Below are 17,083 nucleotides of genomic sequence, written 5' to 3'. Positions count from 1 at the left end.
TCTTTTTGTTTTGTTTACCGTGGAGTGGAATGTTGAAAATTCCTCAACATTGAGTTCCTTTTTAATGTTAATTCAATACATATATGACAGATATGAACAATATTGAGTAATCATTCGAGTCCACGGGAAAGTTACGCCTTCTAAATTTGTTTTTTCATGTTTGGTAAATGAGAAATATTTATCCAAACAAACTTCATGGAGCTCTTTTTTTTTTGAGCTTCAAACACCACTAGATCTCTTTCCAAGAAAAAAAACGTCATGGGGTACACCGCTCTATGAAATGTGAGAAATCTCTCTTATTTTTATAGGAACGTTGCGTCATACAAAGAAGGAATATCTCTTGTTGAGAACCACTGAGGTATATTTGATGAAAATCTCTCTTAAGAGAGTTTCCCACTGGTAAGGCCTGCTTTTAGCAAAGCAATTTCGTACCAAAATAAGTACAAAATGCATTTCCGTCATTTTTACATTGGCAGGATGTTATGTAAGAAAGTGCATTTCAATGGTTGTTTGTCCATTGAACCAAACATGTGGATGTTGTGGTGAGCTGAGAAACCTCTCTATAGTAGAGAAAAAATCTCTCTTTAGGACAGAAGTTTCCCACAAATATAAAGTCATTATTTATTGCGAACAGATATGGCAACTATAACATTTATGGCAACTGGATATTGAGATGTGTCAGTGTCTAATTGTATGCTATACATATATAGAAACTGTATCTTATAGTTTTAACAAGTATTGCATGTATATTCTCTATAAATCTACGATTGTATTGTAGTCTAATTCAATTTGATTGAATAGAGAGAATGATTGTTTCTCATATAGTATCAGAGTTTGGTTCTTCAGAAGAACACTTCTCAGTCTTCCTGAGGTTCGATCTCATTCTCTTTGTCTCTCTCAGTCTCCTTATCTCTCTCTCTATGTCATGGATGCCCCACTTCTCTCTCTAACAGATCTCCTATCTCTCCTCTCTTTCTCTCTCAAGATCTCTCCTCTCTCTCTCTCTCTTGGTCTCTGATCTCTCTCTCTTATCTTTGTGATCTCTCGCTCTTATCTCTGTGATTTCTCTCTCTGTCTATGATCTCTCTTTCCCTTTTATTTCTCCATCTTAGTATCTCTTTGATCTCTCTCTCGATCTCTAACCTCTCTCTACTCTCTCGGTCCCTCTATTATCTTTCTATCTATTTTATCTTATCTATCTCTGATCTTTGTAATCCATCTTATTTCTCTTTAACCTCTCAAACATTTCTTCCAATCTCTTTCAAAATCTCTCTCAGATCTCTACTTTTTCTATACTATCTATGTGATCTCTTTCTCTCTTATCTATGAGAGATTTCTCTCTCTCTCTCTCTCTCTCTCTCTCTCTCTCTCTCTCTCATCTATCTCTCCCTTTTATTTATCAGTCTTGGTATCTCTCTGATATTTCTCTCGATCTCTAACCTCTCTCTAATCTCTCGTTCTCTATATTATCTTTCTCTCTTTTTTATCTTATCTATCTCTAATCTTTGCAATCCCTCTCATTTTTCTTTAACCTCTCAAAGATTTCTCTCAATCTCTTTTAAAATCTGTCTCTAATCTCAAATCCCTATTTTTTTTATACGCTCTATCGGTATTTCTATTCTCTCCCTATTTTCTCTCTCTTGTAGATCTCACGGTACTTCTCTCTCTCTACTATATGGATCTCTCCCTATTTTCTCTCACAATTTCTCTCCCTATTTTCTCTCAGGGTCTCTCCCTATTTCCTCACACGACTTCTCTCTCCCTCTTTATCCTCTCAAGATTTCTCTATTGATGTTCTCTTTATGTTTTCTCTCTCCCTCTATATCTTTTCATTCCCAGCTTGCGCTGACCCCTCCTTCTCATTTACCTCGTTGACTCCTCCCTCACTATTCTTTTCCCTTCAATAGAAAAATCAGAGTCTTTCCAACTTATACCCATTAAACTCAATAGTACCAACTACATATTTTGGGCCTCGTTTATGTGGCATGTCATTCATAGAAAATGACTCCTCAGATATATAGATGGGACCCAAAAGAAACTTGATGAGCTAGGAAAAATAGAAGAATGGGGTATAAATAGTGCTCAAATTATAGCATGGCAGAAAGGATCATCAGAGAGTAATGAATCTGAGCACTTTCGAAACTGCTCAAGAAGCATAAAAATTCTTTGAGAAAATTTATAATAAGACTAATTGGGCACGCAAGTACCAGTTACTACAGGAACTTCGCTCCCTCGGACAATGAGAGCAGTCCATTCAGGACTTTTACTCTTCTATGAAAACACATTGGGATGCTCAAGCACTTATGGAACCTACAATTGAAGATGGTCCTAGTACAAAAATAATTGCCTAATCTCAATAGGAATTTCAAGTTATTGAATTTTTAATAGCACTCTATCTAGAGTTTAAAAGTGTCAGAAATGGCCTTGTCCAAAGAACTTTTCTCCCCACTCTGAATCAATCTCTTTTTTTTCTAATTGCAAAAGAAACCAAGATTAGATCTCTTAACTCAGGTTTTAAAGAAGAAACAGTTTTTGCAGCAACCCATCCTCAGAGATCAAATGTACCTTAACAATATCAGCGCAATTCATACTATATCCATCCCAAGAACATGTCATCTGTCAGATGTAATTATTGTTAAGATCTGGGACACACCAAGTACACATGGCCCAAGAAGAAGAAACACATCTTCGCTGTTGTTGTTGATACAAGTCAATCATTGCTCAAGTACCCACCAACTCAAACTAGATATCATAGTCCCACTCTTGTTTCACCAACTGTGACATTTACACTTGAACAAATACAGGATATGCTTTCTCATTCACATCTGGCCTCTGAACCTACCCCCTCTTTCTTAGGTAACTTTGTTTCTACCTCTTGGCTGATCGACTCAAGAGTTTCTCATCATATGCCCTCTAATGAGTCAATTCCAGTTGATTATAAGTCTTTTTGTGATAATATCTATAATGCTCATGGAGCCACTATGAAAGTTTCAAAAATAGGCTCCATATCTGTTACCTCTGACCCTTCTGGTAAATTAAGGGTTTTTAATGTTTATTATGTTCCTTCCCTTGCCATGAATTTGTTGTATGTCAGTCAGATTACTCGTTCAAACTATCATGGTATTTTTTCTCCATCTTCTTGCTACATACAAGATCAGCAATTAGGGCAATTGATTGGGACTTGACGTAAAGTTGGAAATTTGTACTACCTGGACTGCTGCATATCCAACCTCTTCTTTCTGTATTGTTTCTACTGTTGATGACGCATCTCTTTGGCATCATCATCTTGGTCACATCTCTGGTTCTCGTTTACAGTTTTTATTTTCCCACAATGTGCTTAGTATTTATTGTTAGAAATAAAAATTTTACTGATGTCCAACATAGTGCAACTTGCAAATTCACTAAATCTCATGCTTTACCTTTTTTTCGAAGTACTTTCATTTCACTTCTATGTTTGATCTTGTTCAAACTGATGTATTGGGTCCTGCACTGATGCTATCTAAAGGAGGGTCATGATATTTTATAACCTTTATTGATGATCACACTCGTTATACATAGGTTTTCTTTGTGAATAATCGCATTGAATTTTATAAAATTTTCACCCAGTTTTATTCATATATAGAAACTCAAATTTCCACGAAGATAAAAGCATTACGCTCATTTTCTAAAGGGGAATATATTAGTGGGTTACTCCAACAGTTTTTGGCTGATAAAAATATTGAACACCAAAAAACATGTCCTTATACCCCAGAATAAAATGGTGTTACCGAACGTAAAATCCATCATATCTTGGAAACCACAAGATTCCTGCTTTTGTCTATATCTGTTTCAAAAGGATTTTAGGCAGAAGCTACTCGTACACCAATCGTTCTCATCAACATCATGCCATCCTTCAATTTATATGGCAAAACACCTTTTCAAAACTCTTTACACGATCACCCGATTATTCCCTCTTCTATGTATTTGGTTGTACTTGCTTTGTCTTGTTACCCCCAACTAAAAGAGATAAGTTATCTCTAAAATTTGTCAAATAATGCTTCATAGGTTACCTTCAAAAAGGATATCGATGTTATGATCTCATGACCAAAAGACTTTGAGTATCCCAACATGTGGTGTTTTTTGAAACATTCCATTCTTTAAAAATAAAAATTATCTCTCACCCTCTCACCTTTCTTTATTGGTCCCCTTCTCTGATTTTTGTCCCAATTCCTCTAGTAATTCCACATGTGTTCTTCCATCTGAAGCTCAGGAAGGAACTGTACCACTTCATGCTGACAGTCCTGATCAGAACCATGTACTTGTTGATCCTCTACCTCTCCCTGCTCCTAGACGGAGCATGCAGGTATCTGTCCCAGCTGCTCGAATCCTGCACCTATTGATCCTATGTCGCTCCTTACTCCTAGACGGAGCACCTGGGTATCTATCCTACTTGCTCGACTCGCTGACTATGAAACCGTTTTACCTTAGCACCAAGCATTCTTTGTTTTTGTTCATTCTTTTCCCAAAAAGCGGACTTATATAGAAGCTGCAAGTCAACTTGAGTGGAATAGAGCAATGGTTGATGAGTTGAATGCCCTCGAGCGTATGCTTGGGATATGACACCTCTCTTGAAAGGAAAAACTGTTGTAGGTTATCGATGGGTATATGAAATTAAAACCAACACAGATGGCAGCATTGAATGATACAAAGCCTGTCCGGTAGCGAAAGGTTACAATCAATAATACGGCATTGACTTTGTAGAAACTTTTGCTCATGTCGCTCATATGACTACAGTTCGTATACTAATCTCAGTAGTTCCTGTTCAGATCTCTATCAATTAGATGTCAAAAATATTTTTCTCAATGGTAATCTTGATAAGGACGTATATATGAAGTTACCTCTTGGTATTGTCGATTCTAAAAATCGAGTGTGTAAACTTCGACAGGCCTTATATGTAAGCATCTCGTGCTTAGTTTGAGAACTTTTGTAATGAAGTCCTTTTAGTTGGATTTCGACAAAGTCATCAGGACGTAATCCTCTTTGTGTCTGAAACTTCTGAAGAACGAGCTCTCTTGTTACTATACGTGGATACCATGATTATCTCTAGTAATGATATGGGCATAATTCACAAAATCAAAAAGAAGCTCACTAACACCTTTGAAATGAAAGATTTGAGTTTCTTACGGTATTTCCTTGAATTATAAGTTGCTTATTCTCCTCGTGGTTATTTGTTGTCACAACTAAAATATGCTGCAGAGATTGTTTCTCAAGCTCGACTTCAGGATGATACAAAGAGAGTTGATACCCCTTTTGAGATCAATGCCAAATTTCGGGCTACTGATAGAGAAGCTCTTCCTAACTCAACCTTTATACGTAACTGGTTGGGAAAATGATATACTTGACAATTTCACTCCCAGATGTTGCTTATGCAGTACATATAGTTCTCCGCCTTTGGTACATCTCGCTGCTGTTTTGCACATCATTCTTTATATCACGGATACCCGTCACCGAGCTTTATTTTTCTCCACTTCTACCTCACTTGTGCTTCGGGCCTATACAAACTCTGATTTTGCAGGTAATCCGAAATATCACAAATCTACCGTAGGATTCTGCATTTTTCTCGATGATTCTCTTATCTCTTGAAAAAGTAAGAAATAGAAACAAATTGTTCAATCAACTACGGAAGCTGAATACCGAGCAATGGTACAAACCACCACCGAGATTGTTTGGACATGTTGGCTGCTCGAAGACATGGGTGTCACTCTCTCTACTCCTACTCCACTTTATTGTGACAACAAGAGTGTTATTTACATTTTCAAAAATCCGAAATTCCATGACTACACGAAACATATTGAAGTCGATTGCCACTATGTTCGATAAGAATATCTAGCAGGCACAATTTCATTACCATATGTACCCACCGTAGCATAACTCGCCGACTTCTTCACTAAGTCTCATCCCCCGTATTTGTTCTCACATTTTCTTTCCAAACTCTCCATGATTTATTTCAAAATATCTCGAGTTTGAGGGGGTGTGTGAACAAATATGACAACTACAACATATATGCCAACTGGATAGTGAGATGTGTGAGTGTCTAATTGTATTGTATACATATATAGAAATTGTATCCTATAGTTTTAGCAAGTATTGCTGCTACATTCTCTATAAATCTACAATTGTATTGTAGTCTAATTCAATTTGATTGAATATAGAGAAATATTGTTTCTCACAATTCTCTCTTTTTTATTTTGTTGAACGAAGTTTCTCTCTCTCTCTCTGTGTTTTTTTATTAAGCTCGTAATGCAAGATATATATTCCACCTCTCTCTCTCTCTCTCTCTCTCTCTCTCTCTCTCTCTCTCTCTGCTTTTTTATTAAGCTCGTAATGCAAAATATATATTCCACCAATGTCATGAGTATAATAGTTTCCTAATGTTTAACCCAATGTTTAAAAAATCAGTGATCCAAAACGGATTAGTTACCCAATATTATGTTAAGCTTGTTTAATTTATTTTATTCTAATTTGAAATCAATAATTAATATAAAAAGCGGTTTATAGTTGTTTTAATTACCAGAAAGACAAAAACTAAACAATTGTCATATTTGTTCTTCACCATTTTGGGGGAAGTTACATCAAAATTATTTTGAGAAAAGTTATCAAAATGAACTAGAATTATTATTTATTTAACATTTTACTGGTTTTTAACTCCACTTGACTGATCTTCATAATTGCTCTAATGTAATTTCTGAAATTAAATAAAAAGATTTAAATAAAATGTTAAACAATTCATCTCTTAAGAGTACTTTCTATGATATTTAAAATGATCCCGCATAAGTTCCATTTTATGATCAAGTCCCTTTTTGTCATTGTTTTATTCTTTGAATTATCCAAAAGGCATGGATAAGTGTTTAGGGAAATTTGTCAAACTATACCCAAGATTTGAACTATTTAATATCTTATCCATCTTTTAATATACAATTTCAATTGTCTATCAAATGACATATCGAGGTGACGAAATGAGTTTTAAAATTTCTCAACTTTATCAAGAAAGACAAAGGAACACACTTTCGATATCTTGGTCAATAATCTAACAAAATTGAGAGATTAAGAAAGTTGACACACATAGAATTAGAGTTAGGTACACAAAGTGGAGATATTGTTCTGTTTTTGTGGCCATTTAAATGCCTTATGAGAGCATGTAATGAATTATATGATAGAAGAACAATGAACTTTAGTGAGAGTATAGTCCAGAGGTATCGAAGTTGGCAATGCTAATGCCTAGATTCAAACTAGGCTTGATGAGCTAGGCCAGTTGAGCTCTAAAACCCTATAATACCTGGGCATTTAGCATAACTAAGAAGGGTTAGCATACTTCTAATTTACTTGAAAGGGCTTGTCTTCCCCACCAAGTTACCAAATTTTTATGTTAAAAAAAATAAATAAATAAAGAATGGTTAGCATGGTGATCTCTTAATAAGGTCAGTGAGATGTCCAGGATAGTTAGCCAAGAGATTGTGTGATTGATAGGCATAAATGGACAAGGGTCAAACTATCATCATAGACCATCACACGACATCTACATATGATAGTTATACTGAGAAGAGAACACCATTTAGGATGTTGCATGTATATACACTAAAGATAGCCCTCATGCACCAATTACCATATGTGTGAATAGGTCTGTGTGACATAGGCTTGTCCCTAGGGGGACCTGTAGTCCATAGACTAGGATTGTATTCTTATCATTTATTGGTTGGCTTTGATAGCACAATCATGAACCAATGCGATAGAGTGTGAGTTATAGGAATTACTAGGTCAATTGAATGAATGTGAGACATGGTCACTAGTAGAGATGGAGTTTCTCAGTATTTTTACATTTTTCTAACGAAGATGGATCCGATTCCCATAAAATTAATTTGAAAATAATTAAATAAATTATAAATAATATTTAGACTATTAATTTTTTAGAAGTCTCTCAATATTTTATTTCTTCAAATTGATTTTTTTAATAAGCTTAAACTGCATTTTCAGGTATTTAATAATTCAAAGAGAAAATAAAAATATTTATTATTTTTTAAAAAATAATAATAAATTTAAATTTATTAAAATATATGGGGGCCATAGCTTTATATGCAAGAAAGTTGGACGTATAGCTAAGAATTGTATGTTTAACAAAAACAATGGCGGGAATAAAGAATATGCTTGTGTTGTCTTTGAGAGCATCCTAGTCGATCTCAAGTACACATCTTAGTATCTTGACTTAAGTATTACGACCCATGTGTCAAAGACCAAAGACGCTTTTCATAACTTTAAACCTGTGAGGTTGGACAAGCAACATAGAAAACCAAAGACCAAGGCCCAGTTTGAATGTCAAAGAAAAAAATATTCACATTGAAAAAAAATGCATTTTTTTCCTCCTCAATTGAGAAACATTATCGTTTTATTTTATTATGTTGTTAGACTGTTTAGATGTCTATTAAAATATGAGAAAAAAAATTTATTTGCCAGATATGTATGTTTGGATGCGTTGCAATAAATTCTAAATTCGTATTTTTTCTTTATGTTGGTATACTGTTTTGCATATTTTTTATCTCCATAGAGCAGTCGAAAATGGCAAAAAAATAACTCTCCAGCAACCCGTTGAAATGCTAGGGAGAGCCCTGGGAAATTAGGGGCACGGCTTTCTAGAGATAGAAAGATTGAAATGTTCATTTCTTAGAGAGAGAAAGTCGAACTAGTACTGGGAGATGGGATCTGCAACGTTGAAAATGAGAGAAGGAAAGAGTTGTGAGACTTGCTTGAGAGTGGGAGATAGACTTTTATAAGTGCGACTCATAGTAGGTAAGTTTGGGGAAAGGGCGTGAAGAATGAAAGAGCTGTGAGACCTGTTTGAGAGCGGGAGAGAGGGTTTTGTAAGTGTGACTCAAAGAGGGAAGGTTTGGGGGAAAGGCGCGAAGAGGAAGCGAAAAAAAAAATTGAGCGCTCACATTTTTGGGCAAATTTGGCTTAGCATCATAATCTGTTTTGTTGGGGAATAAAATCTAATGGGGTTATCAAAACGGTTCCAGTTGCTATCTCAATCCTTTTTTTCTTGTCATTGGAAAATATTGCAATTTTAGGTACACCCAAACTGGCCCCAAAGTATTGAGCATTAGGGACTATGGGCTTGAAATGAAGAATTAGAAGATTGTGGTCCTAGATGTTGAGATTAATTTGCATAATTTGATGCTTCATAATGTGTTGAAAGTCAGACCAAAAGGTAGATGGATCCCTCCTATAATAAGGACTATCAAACTTAATTTTGATAGGAGCTCATTAGGAAACTCAGGCCTATCTAGGGTTAGAGGGATTCTGCGTGATGCAAATGGAGAGGTGATCTTTTGTTTTGCTGGCTCATGTGGGGAAGTAACAGGTAATAAGGCAGAATTGGCTGCGTTGGAGTGTGGAATTCAGATTCTACATCAGGAAAATATCAAGATGCCATGCATTTTTTAGGGGGATTCCTTAAATGTGATTAATTGGTGTAAAAAGACTTCAAGACCACCTTGGAATTTGAGGAGGAAATGGCTAGATATTATAGATATGTGCGAGGGTCTATCAGCATATGTATAGGGAAGCTAATGACATTTATCATGGATTGACAAAACGAGGGGTGTCTTTGCATCCATTGTTTATTTCAGATGTTTTTACTTTCTGAAAGGTTGTAATTTTTGTGATTGATCAATAAATAACATTGTCAAAAAAAAAAAAGAAAATTGTGATTCTAAAGCACTTATTTTATACTCCCTATATGATGAAGTATTTTGGTTTCGATCCCAAAATTGGCTAAAGAAGGGTATGTGATAGTCTAAAACTACATTGAAGTCGTTACGACTTAACTTTCTCAAAGATGGATTTTTTTACTACTAAAATAAAATAAAAAAATTTTCAAGATAGATTACTTTTATTTAGTAATTTCATATTAATCATTGCGGTCCAAAAAAATTTGGAACCAAAATCTGGTGATAGATTTTGGAAAGGAGAGGCATTTAAACGCATGCGTCGAATACTAGGTGTGTGCCCATGCGGTGGCCATTTAAGCACCACGCTCTCCTCCTGTACAAATACCACACCACCCTTCTGGACCATATGCTATTTTGCTCCTCATTCCCATCTAGAGAGAGAGAGAGAGAGAGTTTTTCTTTTGATAAATAGAGAGTAGTGATATTTTTTTTGATTAAAAGAGAGAAGCGAGAATTCATTCACCACTTTTGCTTAAGAGACTCATTCCCCACTTTTGATAAGTAAGGAGGGAAGAGAGACTTCATTCACCACTTTCTCTCTCTAAGAGAATACATTCACCACTTTCTCTCTCTAAAAAAATGTCGATTTCTCCAGAAAACGAGCACCCTCAAAAGGTTGTGGGTTGGGCTGCAAGGGATGCCTCTGGTGTTCTATCTCCCTTCAACTTCTCTCGCAGGTACCTTGTTTTCTTCTTTTGGGTGCCTTTTTTTTTTTATTTTTTCTCGAGTTCTTTTGGTTCACGTTAATCTTCCTTATTCAAGCTTTTAGACGAATGATCTGTTCTCCCTGTTGATATTCGAAAGATTATAGCAGTAAATAGCAATAACTTCTGGAAACGGAAATGAGCTCGGGCTTAGTTAGTTAGCGCTTGACGATTTGCATACTAGCTCAATTTCAACCCAGGGTAGAGGCTCTCTCCCCACCTACCAAAAAAAATATGAAACTTTTTTATAGAAATTAACAATGACAACATTTGAGTTAGTTTTTTGAATGTATAAGTGGGATGGTGTGAGTGGGAATGAAAACTAGAATATAAGAGAAATAAAAAAAAAAACCCTTGCTTGCTGAGTGTTCATAAACGTTTTTTTTTTGGCTTTTTCAATTGCGATTGATGAGGACTCGGGTCTTCATCTTTTTTCATGTCTTTTCGTACTTGTGGATGCCCTTGATGTCATCAATTTATAATGCTTCGTCCGTACTTAGATCTGTGTGTCTTTTTTTTTTTTTGACAAGTCTTTTTTTTTTTTTCTTTTTTTTTTTTTTTTTTTGTTAACCATTATTGGGTCTTCGTTTTTTCTTTTTCGTTTTTTTTCTCATAAACCAATCCCGGTTACTTTTTATAGTTTCTGTTGCATATTATATTGTTTCATTGTGCTCAGACCAACTCGGTTTTAAAGGGTAGATGTCCTTTACCATATTCTATATTATATAAGTTTTTTTGTCGTTGATTTTGACATCTAACGCAACTGTTTTTACCTATTTTACAGTACTGTTTCAGGGTATTGCTTCTTGCCTATACTACAATATTTTTTATCACTTCTTGCCACATATTATTTTATATTTGACTCAAAAGCGTAGGGAAGTTCTGTTGACTTTTTTAACTAATTTTCTGTTATTATATTTGATGGACTAATGTCAACTCCTCCGGGCAGCTCATATCGGTCCCAAGCCGGGGTTAAAGAAGAGGGTTGTGCTATGTAGACAACCAACCTGAAATTTTGATATAAGTTTTTATAAATTCTAAAGAGAAACAATATTTGTGTAGCCCACTCCAAATAATTGAAATAATGATTTGATGATGGTGATAGAAGACCATACTCTATTTAATAGTTCTGGAATTTATTGGTTCATTTCAGGGCAAATGGTGAAGAAGACGTAACGATAAAGATTGCGTACTGTGGGATGTGCCATTCTGATCTTCACTGCATTAGAAATGAATGGCGAAACGCCATCTATCCAGTTGTGCCAGGGTAAGTGAAAGCTCACCCCATTTTGGTCCTTTTTTTTGTGTTTAGTCAATTACTGTATTATACACATACACTGATGGTACAGGGCCAAAAGAATATGGTTTGGAGTAGTGAGAAAAAATATAAGAAATAGTCAAGATTCGTATATCCGACTACATTTAGTTGGGAAAAGTCTTTGACGTTGATAATGACATAGACGATGATGATGCCTTTATATTGCACCATTTACCATAAATCAATGGTGCATCACAAACTTTTCCTTTGTCAATATTCCAATAACTTATTAGATTTGCTTCATGTTGTGTTATAAAAATTTTTTCTTATTTTCCTTATTTTCAATTAGTGAAATGCCTTTTTTTGGAAAACAAATAAATAAATATTATAATTTTTTGGAAATGCTAACTTCCTAAGTTTTAAACTCGTCATATTGCTTAACAATAAACTCAAGCCAAATGTCAACCGTAAGTTAACTAATTTACTATCTTTAGTAGGGGAAATTTTGAAATTTATGGATAGTAATTAAGGAGGAAAAAACTATACAAGGAACATATTAATGTCCATTAAATGTAATTTCCATTAAATTGGGTGGTGCACGGTGAGAAGTATCTAACCATCCTCAATAAATCCCGTGAGGCATGATATCTTTATAGGAAAGCTTTATATGTGACCCCGCCTATTTATGAAATATATGTAACCTCGTTTCTCGAATGCCCCATCTAAACGGATGCAGGGGATTACTCATCTTACAATGTCATGTCAAATAATGTTGAATTTTTAATCTTTTTTTCTAGGAAATGTTTGTAAGTGAAATTTGGAGTGTCCCCCTTTTTATTGAGGTGCACCTAGCAAAAAGGAGAAGCATTATTTTTTTATAGAATTAAAGGATTAAAATGCCCCTGAAAACTTTAAGTTATTTTGGTAATTATTATCATATAAATATGTTTTTGTTATTTTTATCGTGTGTGCCCCTGTTAGATGTATGTGCGGTCCAAATTTTTATGTACACTGATTCATAGAATAAAAATTAAAAATAAGCCATCGTATCAAGATCTAATGTTCAAGAGCCAATTTTACTATTATCAGACAGCTGAGAGCAGGGGTCTCATATACTTTATGTGGGTGGAGTCATATCTAAAGGTTTACCTTCTCTAAATTGTTGTATTGGTCTTCGAACAAATAATTTCGGTAGTTTAATGCATTCGTAGCAAGCAAACACATTCGAGTATAATGTGGTACCACTGCCACAATTTTCATTAAAAGTATTACCGTGCACATATGGAGAAATAAAATCTTGAAACAATTACGGCCAACCTTCTTTTTTTTTCCTTTTTTTTCTTTTTTTTTTTGTGGCTGAATATTTATTGATAGTTTGTGCATCTCTGGCTGCATGTGTTCACTTTGGATTTTTATAGATTTAGGAACTGCAACATATCTTAAGTCACTCTAGACATAGTTTTGTTATAGATCCACAATTTTTGCAGCTTAGAAAATACTACAGATATGATGACCTGTGGAGAATTAACTTGAACCACTAAAGAAAAAAGAAAAAGATTTATGATAAACTATTTTCAGGTTCAAAATCTGTGTTTTTAGATTCATGATCATAGTGGTTGAGACTACCAATCTGGCAATTTTCGATAGGCATTTGAATGTGTGTAAGCTGACTTACCAACCCCACAATTCACAAATATCAGATAGTTAGGATTATTTTTTTGTACTTTTTCTTTTCTTTTTTTTAGATATTGATATTTATTACATAGTTTTTGTCGATTTCCATGTGTGTTTACTCCCCTACATTGATTCCAAGCTCACCTCTACTAAGTGGAAGTTTCAAAATATTGGAAAAAGTTTATATAAGGCGATGCCCTAAACAATCAAATTAAGATGCACCTCAAAAATTCAGTAGAAGAAGTTATTTCGATGCCCAAAAGTCCTCAAATCGATCATCTCGACCTTAAGATGTATAGGCATGAGAAAAAATGGATTTCTAGTCTTGAAAATAGTGCATCATATGACACATTTTCTGGCCAATTTTCACGATTATCAAGGGTTCATTGATCTTCTCAATCTATAATATTTTTAATTCTTTAATTTTATAATTAGAGATGAAAATATATTTCCGGGCCATCAATAAGATCTCTAGTACTGAAATAACATCTTTCAACATTGCGCCTTACTTTGATTGTGTAGGGCCTCAGCGTTATATAAACCGCACCCTTTTTGAAATCAAGTGGCATGATTTCTGGTTGCATTAATTCTTTTTTTGTCAATTTTGCTATTCTTTGATTAACTTCTTTAGCTATGTTGAATATGAAAGGCCTGAAAAAGATTAAATTCAGAAGAGTTACAATGAGTTTCTGGAATTAGAACCCGATATCCTCATCACCTTAGCAGTAACTTGAACCTTAACCATGAGTCATATATGATAGCACACACTGAGTTTCTTTCCATATGTTCTCTGGATTAATTAATTTTATGTAATTTTTTTCATAAATTTCATAAAATATTATTTTGAATTTGTAAAATGCAGATTCTAATAAACAATCCTTGACAGGCACGAGATAGCAGGGATGGTAACAGAGGTCGGAAGCAATGTGAAGGAGTTCAAGGTGGGTGACAAAGTCGGGGTTGGGTGCATGGTTGGGGCATGCCATACTTGCGAGGCTTGCGAGCAAAGCCTTGAAAATCTATGCCCCAAAGGGATCTTTACCTATAACTCAATCAACTATGATAGCACTATAACCTATGGTGGCTATTCAGACAAGTTCGTTGTTGACAAGCGTTATGTTGTTCGTTTCCCTGAAAACCTACCTCTCGATGCTGCTGCTCCTTTGCTATGCGCAGGGATCACTGCGTATAGCCCCATGAAATATTATGGCCTTGCAGAACCTGGTAAGCATCTTGGGATTGTTGGGCTTGGTGGACTTGGTCATGTGGCTGTAAAGTTTGCCAAGGCTTTTGGGGTCAAAATTACAGTCATTAGTACATCTCCTAGCAAGGAGAAAGAGGCTATCGAGATACTTGGTGCTGATAAGTTTCTAGTGAGCCGCGATCCTGAGCAAATGCAGGTAAGAAATCAAACCGAAATACTTTTAATTCCATGTTGTTTAACTAGTAAGTAATATATGGGTAAATGATTGTCTTGGATATGTATTTGATGGTAATTATATGTTGTGAATGATTTCTTTTTGGCAATTGCTTTTGATCCATGTTTAAAGCTGGATAATTCATCAAACACCTCCTAGTTATTAGTTAGTTGGATGGATTACTGCCAAGAACATTGTATGCTTTGATCTGTTTATACATATGAAGTCCATTCCATATTTATGGTTGCTTTTGTTTGTTTAATTTTGCTTCAGGCTGCTATGGGTACCATGGATTATATCCTCGACACAGTTTCCGCCAAACACCCATTGGTACCATTGTTCTCTTTACTCAAGGCCAACGGAAAACTGATTATGGTGGGACTGCCAGAACAGGCCTTCCAATTTCCTGTTTTCCCCTTAATTTTTGGTAAGAAATAGTGTCCTTATCTCTCTCTCTTGTAGGTCTTATTTGATTTTTTTATTTCTTTCATTTCATTCAGAGTCATATGTATAACTGAGGGTACTGTTAGGGTTCCACTACTTTCGACTAACACGCCAAAGACCTTAAGCTATTAGAAAAATCAAGCCTCACTGGTTGGGATATGACCGATTCTACTTGGTTATTGTCGTAGGGAGGAAGCTTATAGGAGGAAGCCACATTGGTGGGATGAAAGAGACACAAGAAATGATCGATTTTGCCGGAAAACACAACATCACTGCTGATATTGAGGTTATAAAGATAGACTATGTGAACACTGCCATGGAGAGGTTGGCTAATGCTGATGTGAGATATCGCTTTGTTATTGATGTGGCCAACTCCTTGTCAGCTTAAACTAAAGTCCACTTGGTGGGCTTTACAAGACTTAATAAGACTATGAATTGTTGTTTTCATTCTGTTTTCTCCTGTCTCCTCATTTTTGATTTCTAGGAGGGGAACTATTGTGCACTATGCTCTGATTTTGAGAATTGAACCTTGAATTCTTGAGATATTCACCATTGAGAATATAGTTTTCTTCCCTAGAAACTAGCTACATGATGAGTGCCTTACCTTTGTTTTTTTTGTCTTGTTTACCATGGAATGGAATGTTGGAAATTACTCATCATTGAGTTCCTTTTAAATGTTAATTTTATGGAAAAAATCATGTTCAAATGTTGTGCTTGATATTTATGCTTCTAATATCTTTTTTCTACTCTCTTTTCTAATGAGCATTGATACACTTAGAGGGATATGAATACAGATACGAATGATGAGTAATCATTTGAGTCTATGGAAAAGTTGTCGGGTTTGGTGATAGCCAAATCACTATAGACGTGTTTTTTTCTAAAGATTAATGGCATTATGGTAAAAAAAAATGGACTTTTTTGATAAGCAAGAAAGTGATATCTATATAAAATACTCAATGAAGACATAATATCTTATACTTTTAAGGGGGAGTTACGGGAATGGATGTCCAATATGGAGGTGGGTCTCCAAGAGAGAGAGACATATGGCATCCGAGAGAGAGGCGGTATTCCCATGAGTTTTAGGTTGGTAATGTTTCCATTTTCAGAGAGAAAATCTTTCAATTGCTCTTATGGTTATCTTTCCGGTAGCGATATTGTGGTGAGAAAGAAGATAGAGATTGACGATGTTGCTTGGTCGGAGATCGGGTTTAGAAGGGAAAATCAGTGGTGGTACTTTACCGATGTTTAGGGATAGGTATTATCTCTTGTAATCCAAAACTGTAATCTTCATTGATATAATGGATTTCTATTTGCCGAGGCCGTGGATGTAGATTTATAGAGTGAACCACGTAAAACGTATGTTGTTGTGGTGTGATTTTTATGTTTGCTTTATTTCTTGTACTCAATTTATAGTTGTATTCATCTACTTTGCATTTAGCCAATCATGCACACGATCTTGGGTGGAATCCCGATATTTGGGATTCTCGATTCCGCAAGTTAGGGGTCCTTGAGAAGCTTACAAAAATAACGCATTCTAAATTTGGCTTCTCGAAAATCTCTATCTAAGAGAGAGATTTATGTTGACCTCACTGCTTTCTCATGTTTGGTTCATGAGATATATGTATCCAGAAAACTTCATGGGGCACACTGCTAGAGTGCTATATATCTCTCCGAGAAAAAAAAATCTTTGTGTGGCACACCGCTCTATGAAATGTGAGAAATATCTGCCATAGTTATAGGAACGCTAATAAGGAATACCACTCATGGAGAAATTCCCAATGACATGACCACTGAGGTACATTTGATGAAAAACTCACTCTTTAA

General features: G+C 35.2%; 1 protein-coding gene across 1 annotated transcript; it reads left to right on the top strand.

Moving 5' to 3' along the window:
* Nucleotides 1–10,108: 10,108 nt before the first annotated feature.
* Nucleotides 10,109–15,833, top strand: LOC18441231 (putative mannitol dehydrogenase). Its single transcript, XM_006851352.4, has 5 exons — nucleotides 10,109–10,438; nucleotides 11,619–11,732; nucleotides 14,284–14,797; nucleotides 15,089–15,242; nucleotides 15,448–15,833. Exons 1-5 carry the CDS (start codon nucleotides 10,341–10,343, stop codon nucleotides 15,645–15,647), a joined length of 1,080 nt encoding a protein of 359 aa, XP_006851415.2. The 5' UTR covers nucleotides 10,109–10,340; the 3' UTR covers nucleotides 15,648–15,833.
* The last annotated feature ends 1,250 nt before the right edge of the window (nucleotides 15,834–17,083 follow it).

This window comes from Amborella trichopoda, chromosome 11 (genome assembly GCF_054954075.1).
Source record: "Amborella trichopoda isolate Santa Cruz 75 chromosome 11, AtrichopodaSantaCruz75HAP2 v2.0, whole genome shotgun sequence".
Lineage (NCBI taxonomy): Eukaryota > Viridiplantae > Streptophyta > Magnoliopsida > Amborellales > Amborellaceae > Amborella > Amborella trichopoda.
Note: the sequence above shows the minus strand (reverse complement) of the source record. Positions and strands in the feature narration are given on the sequence as shown.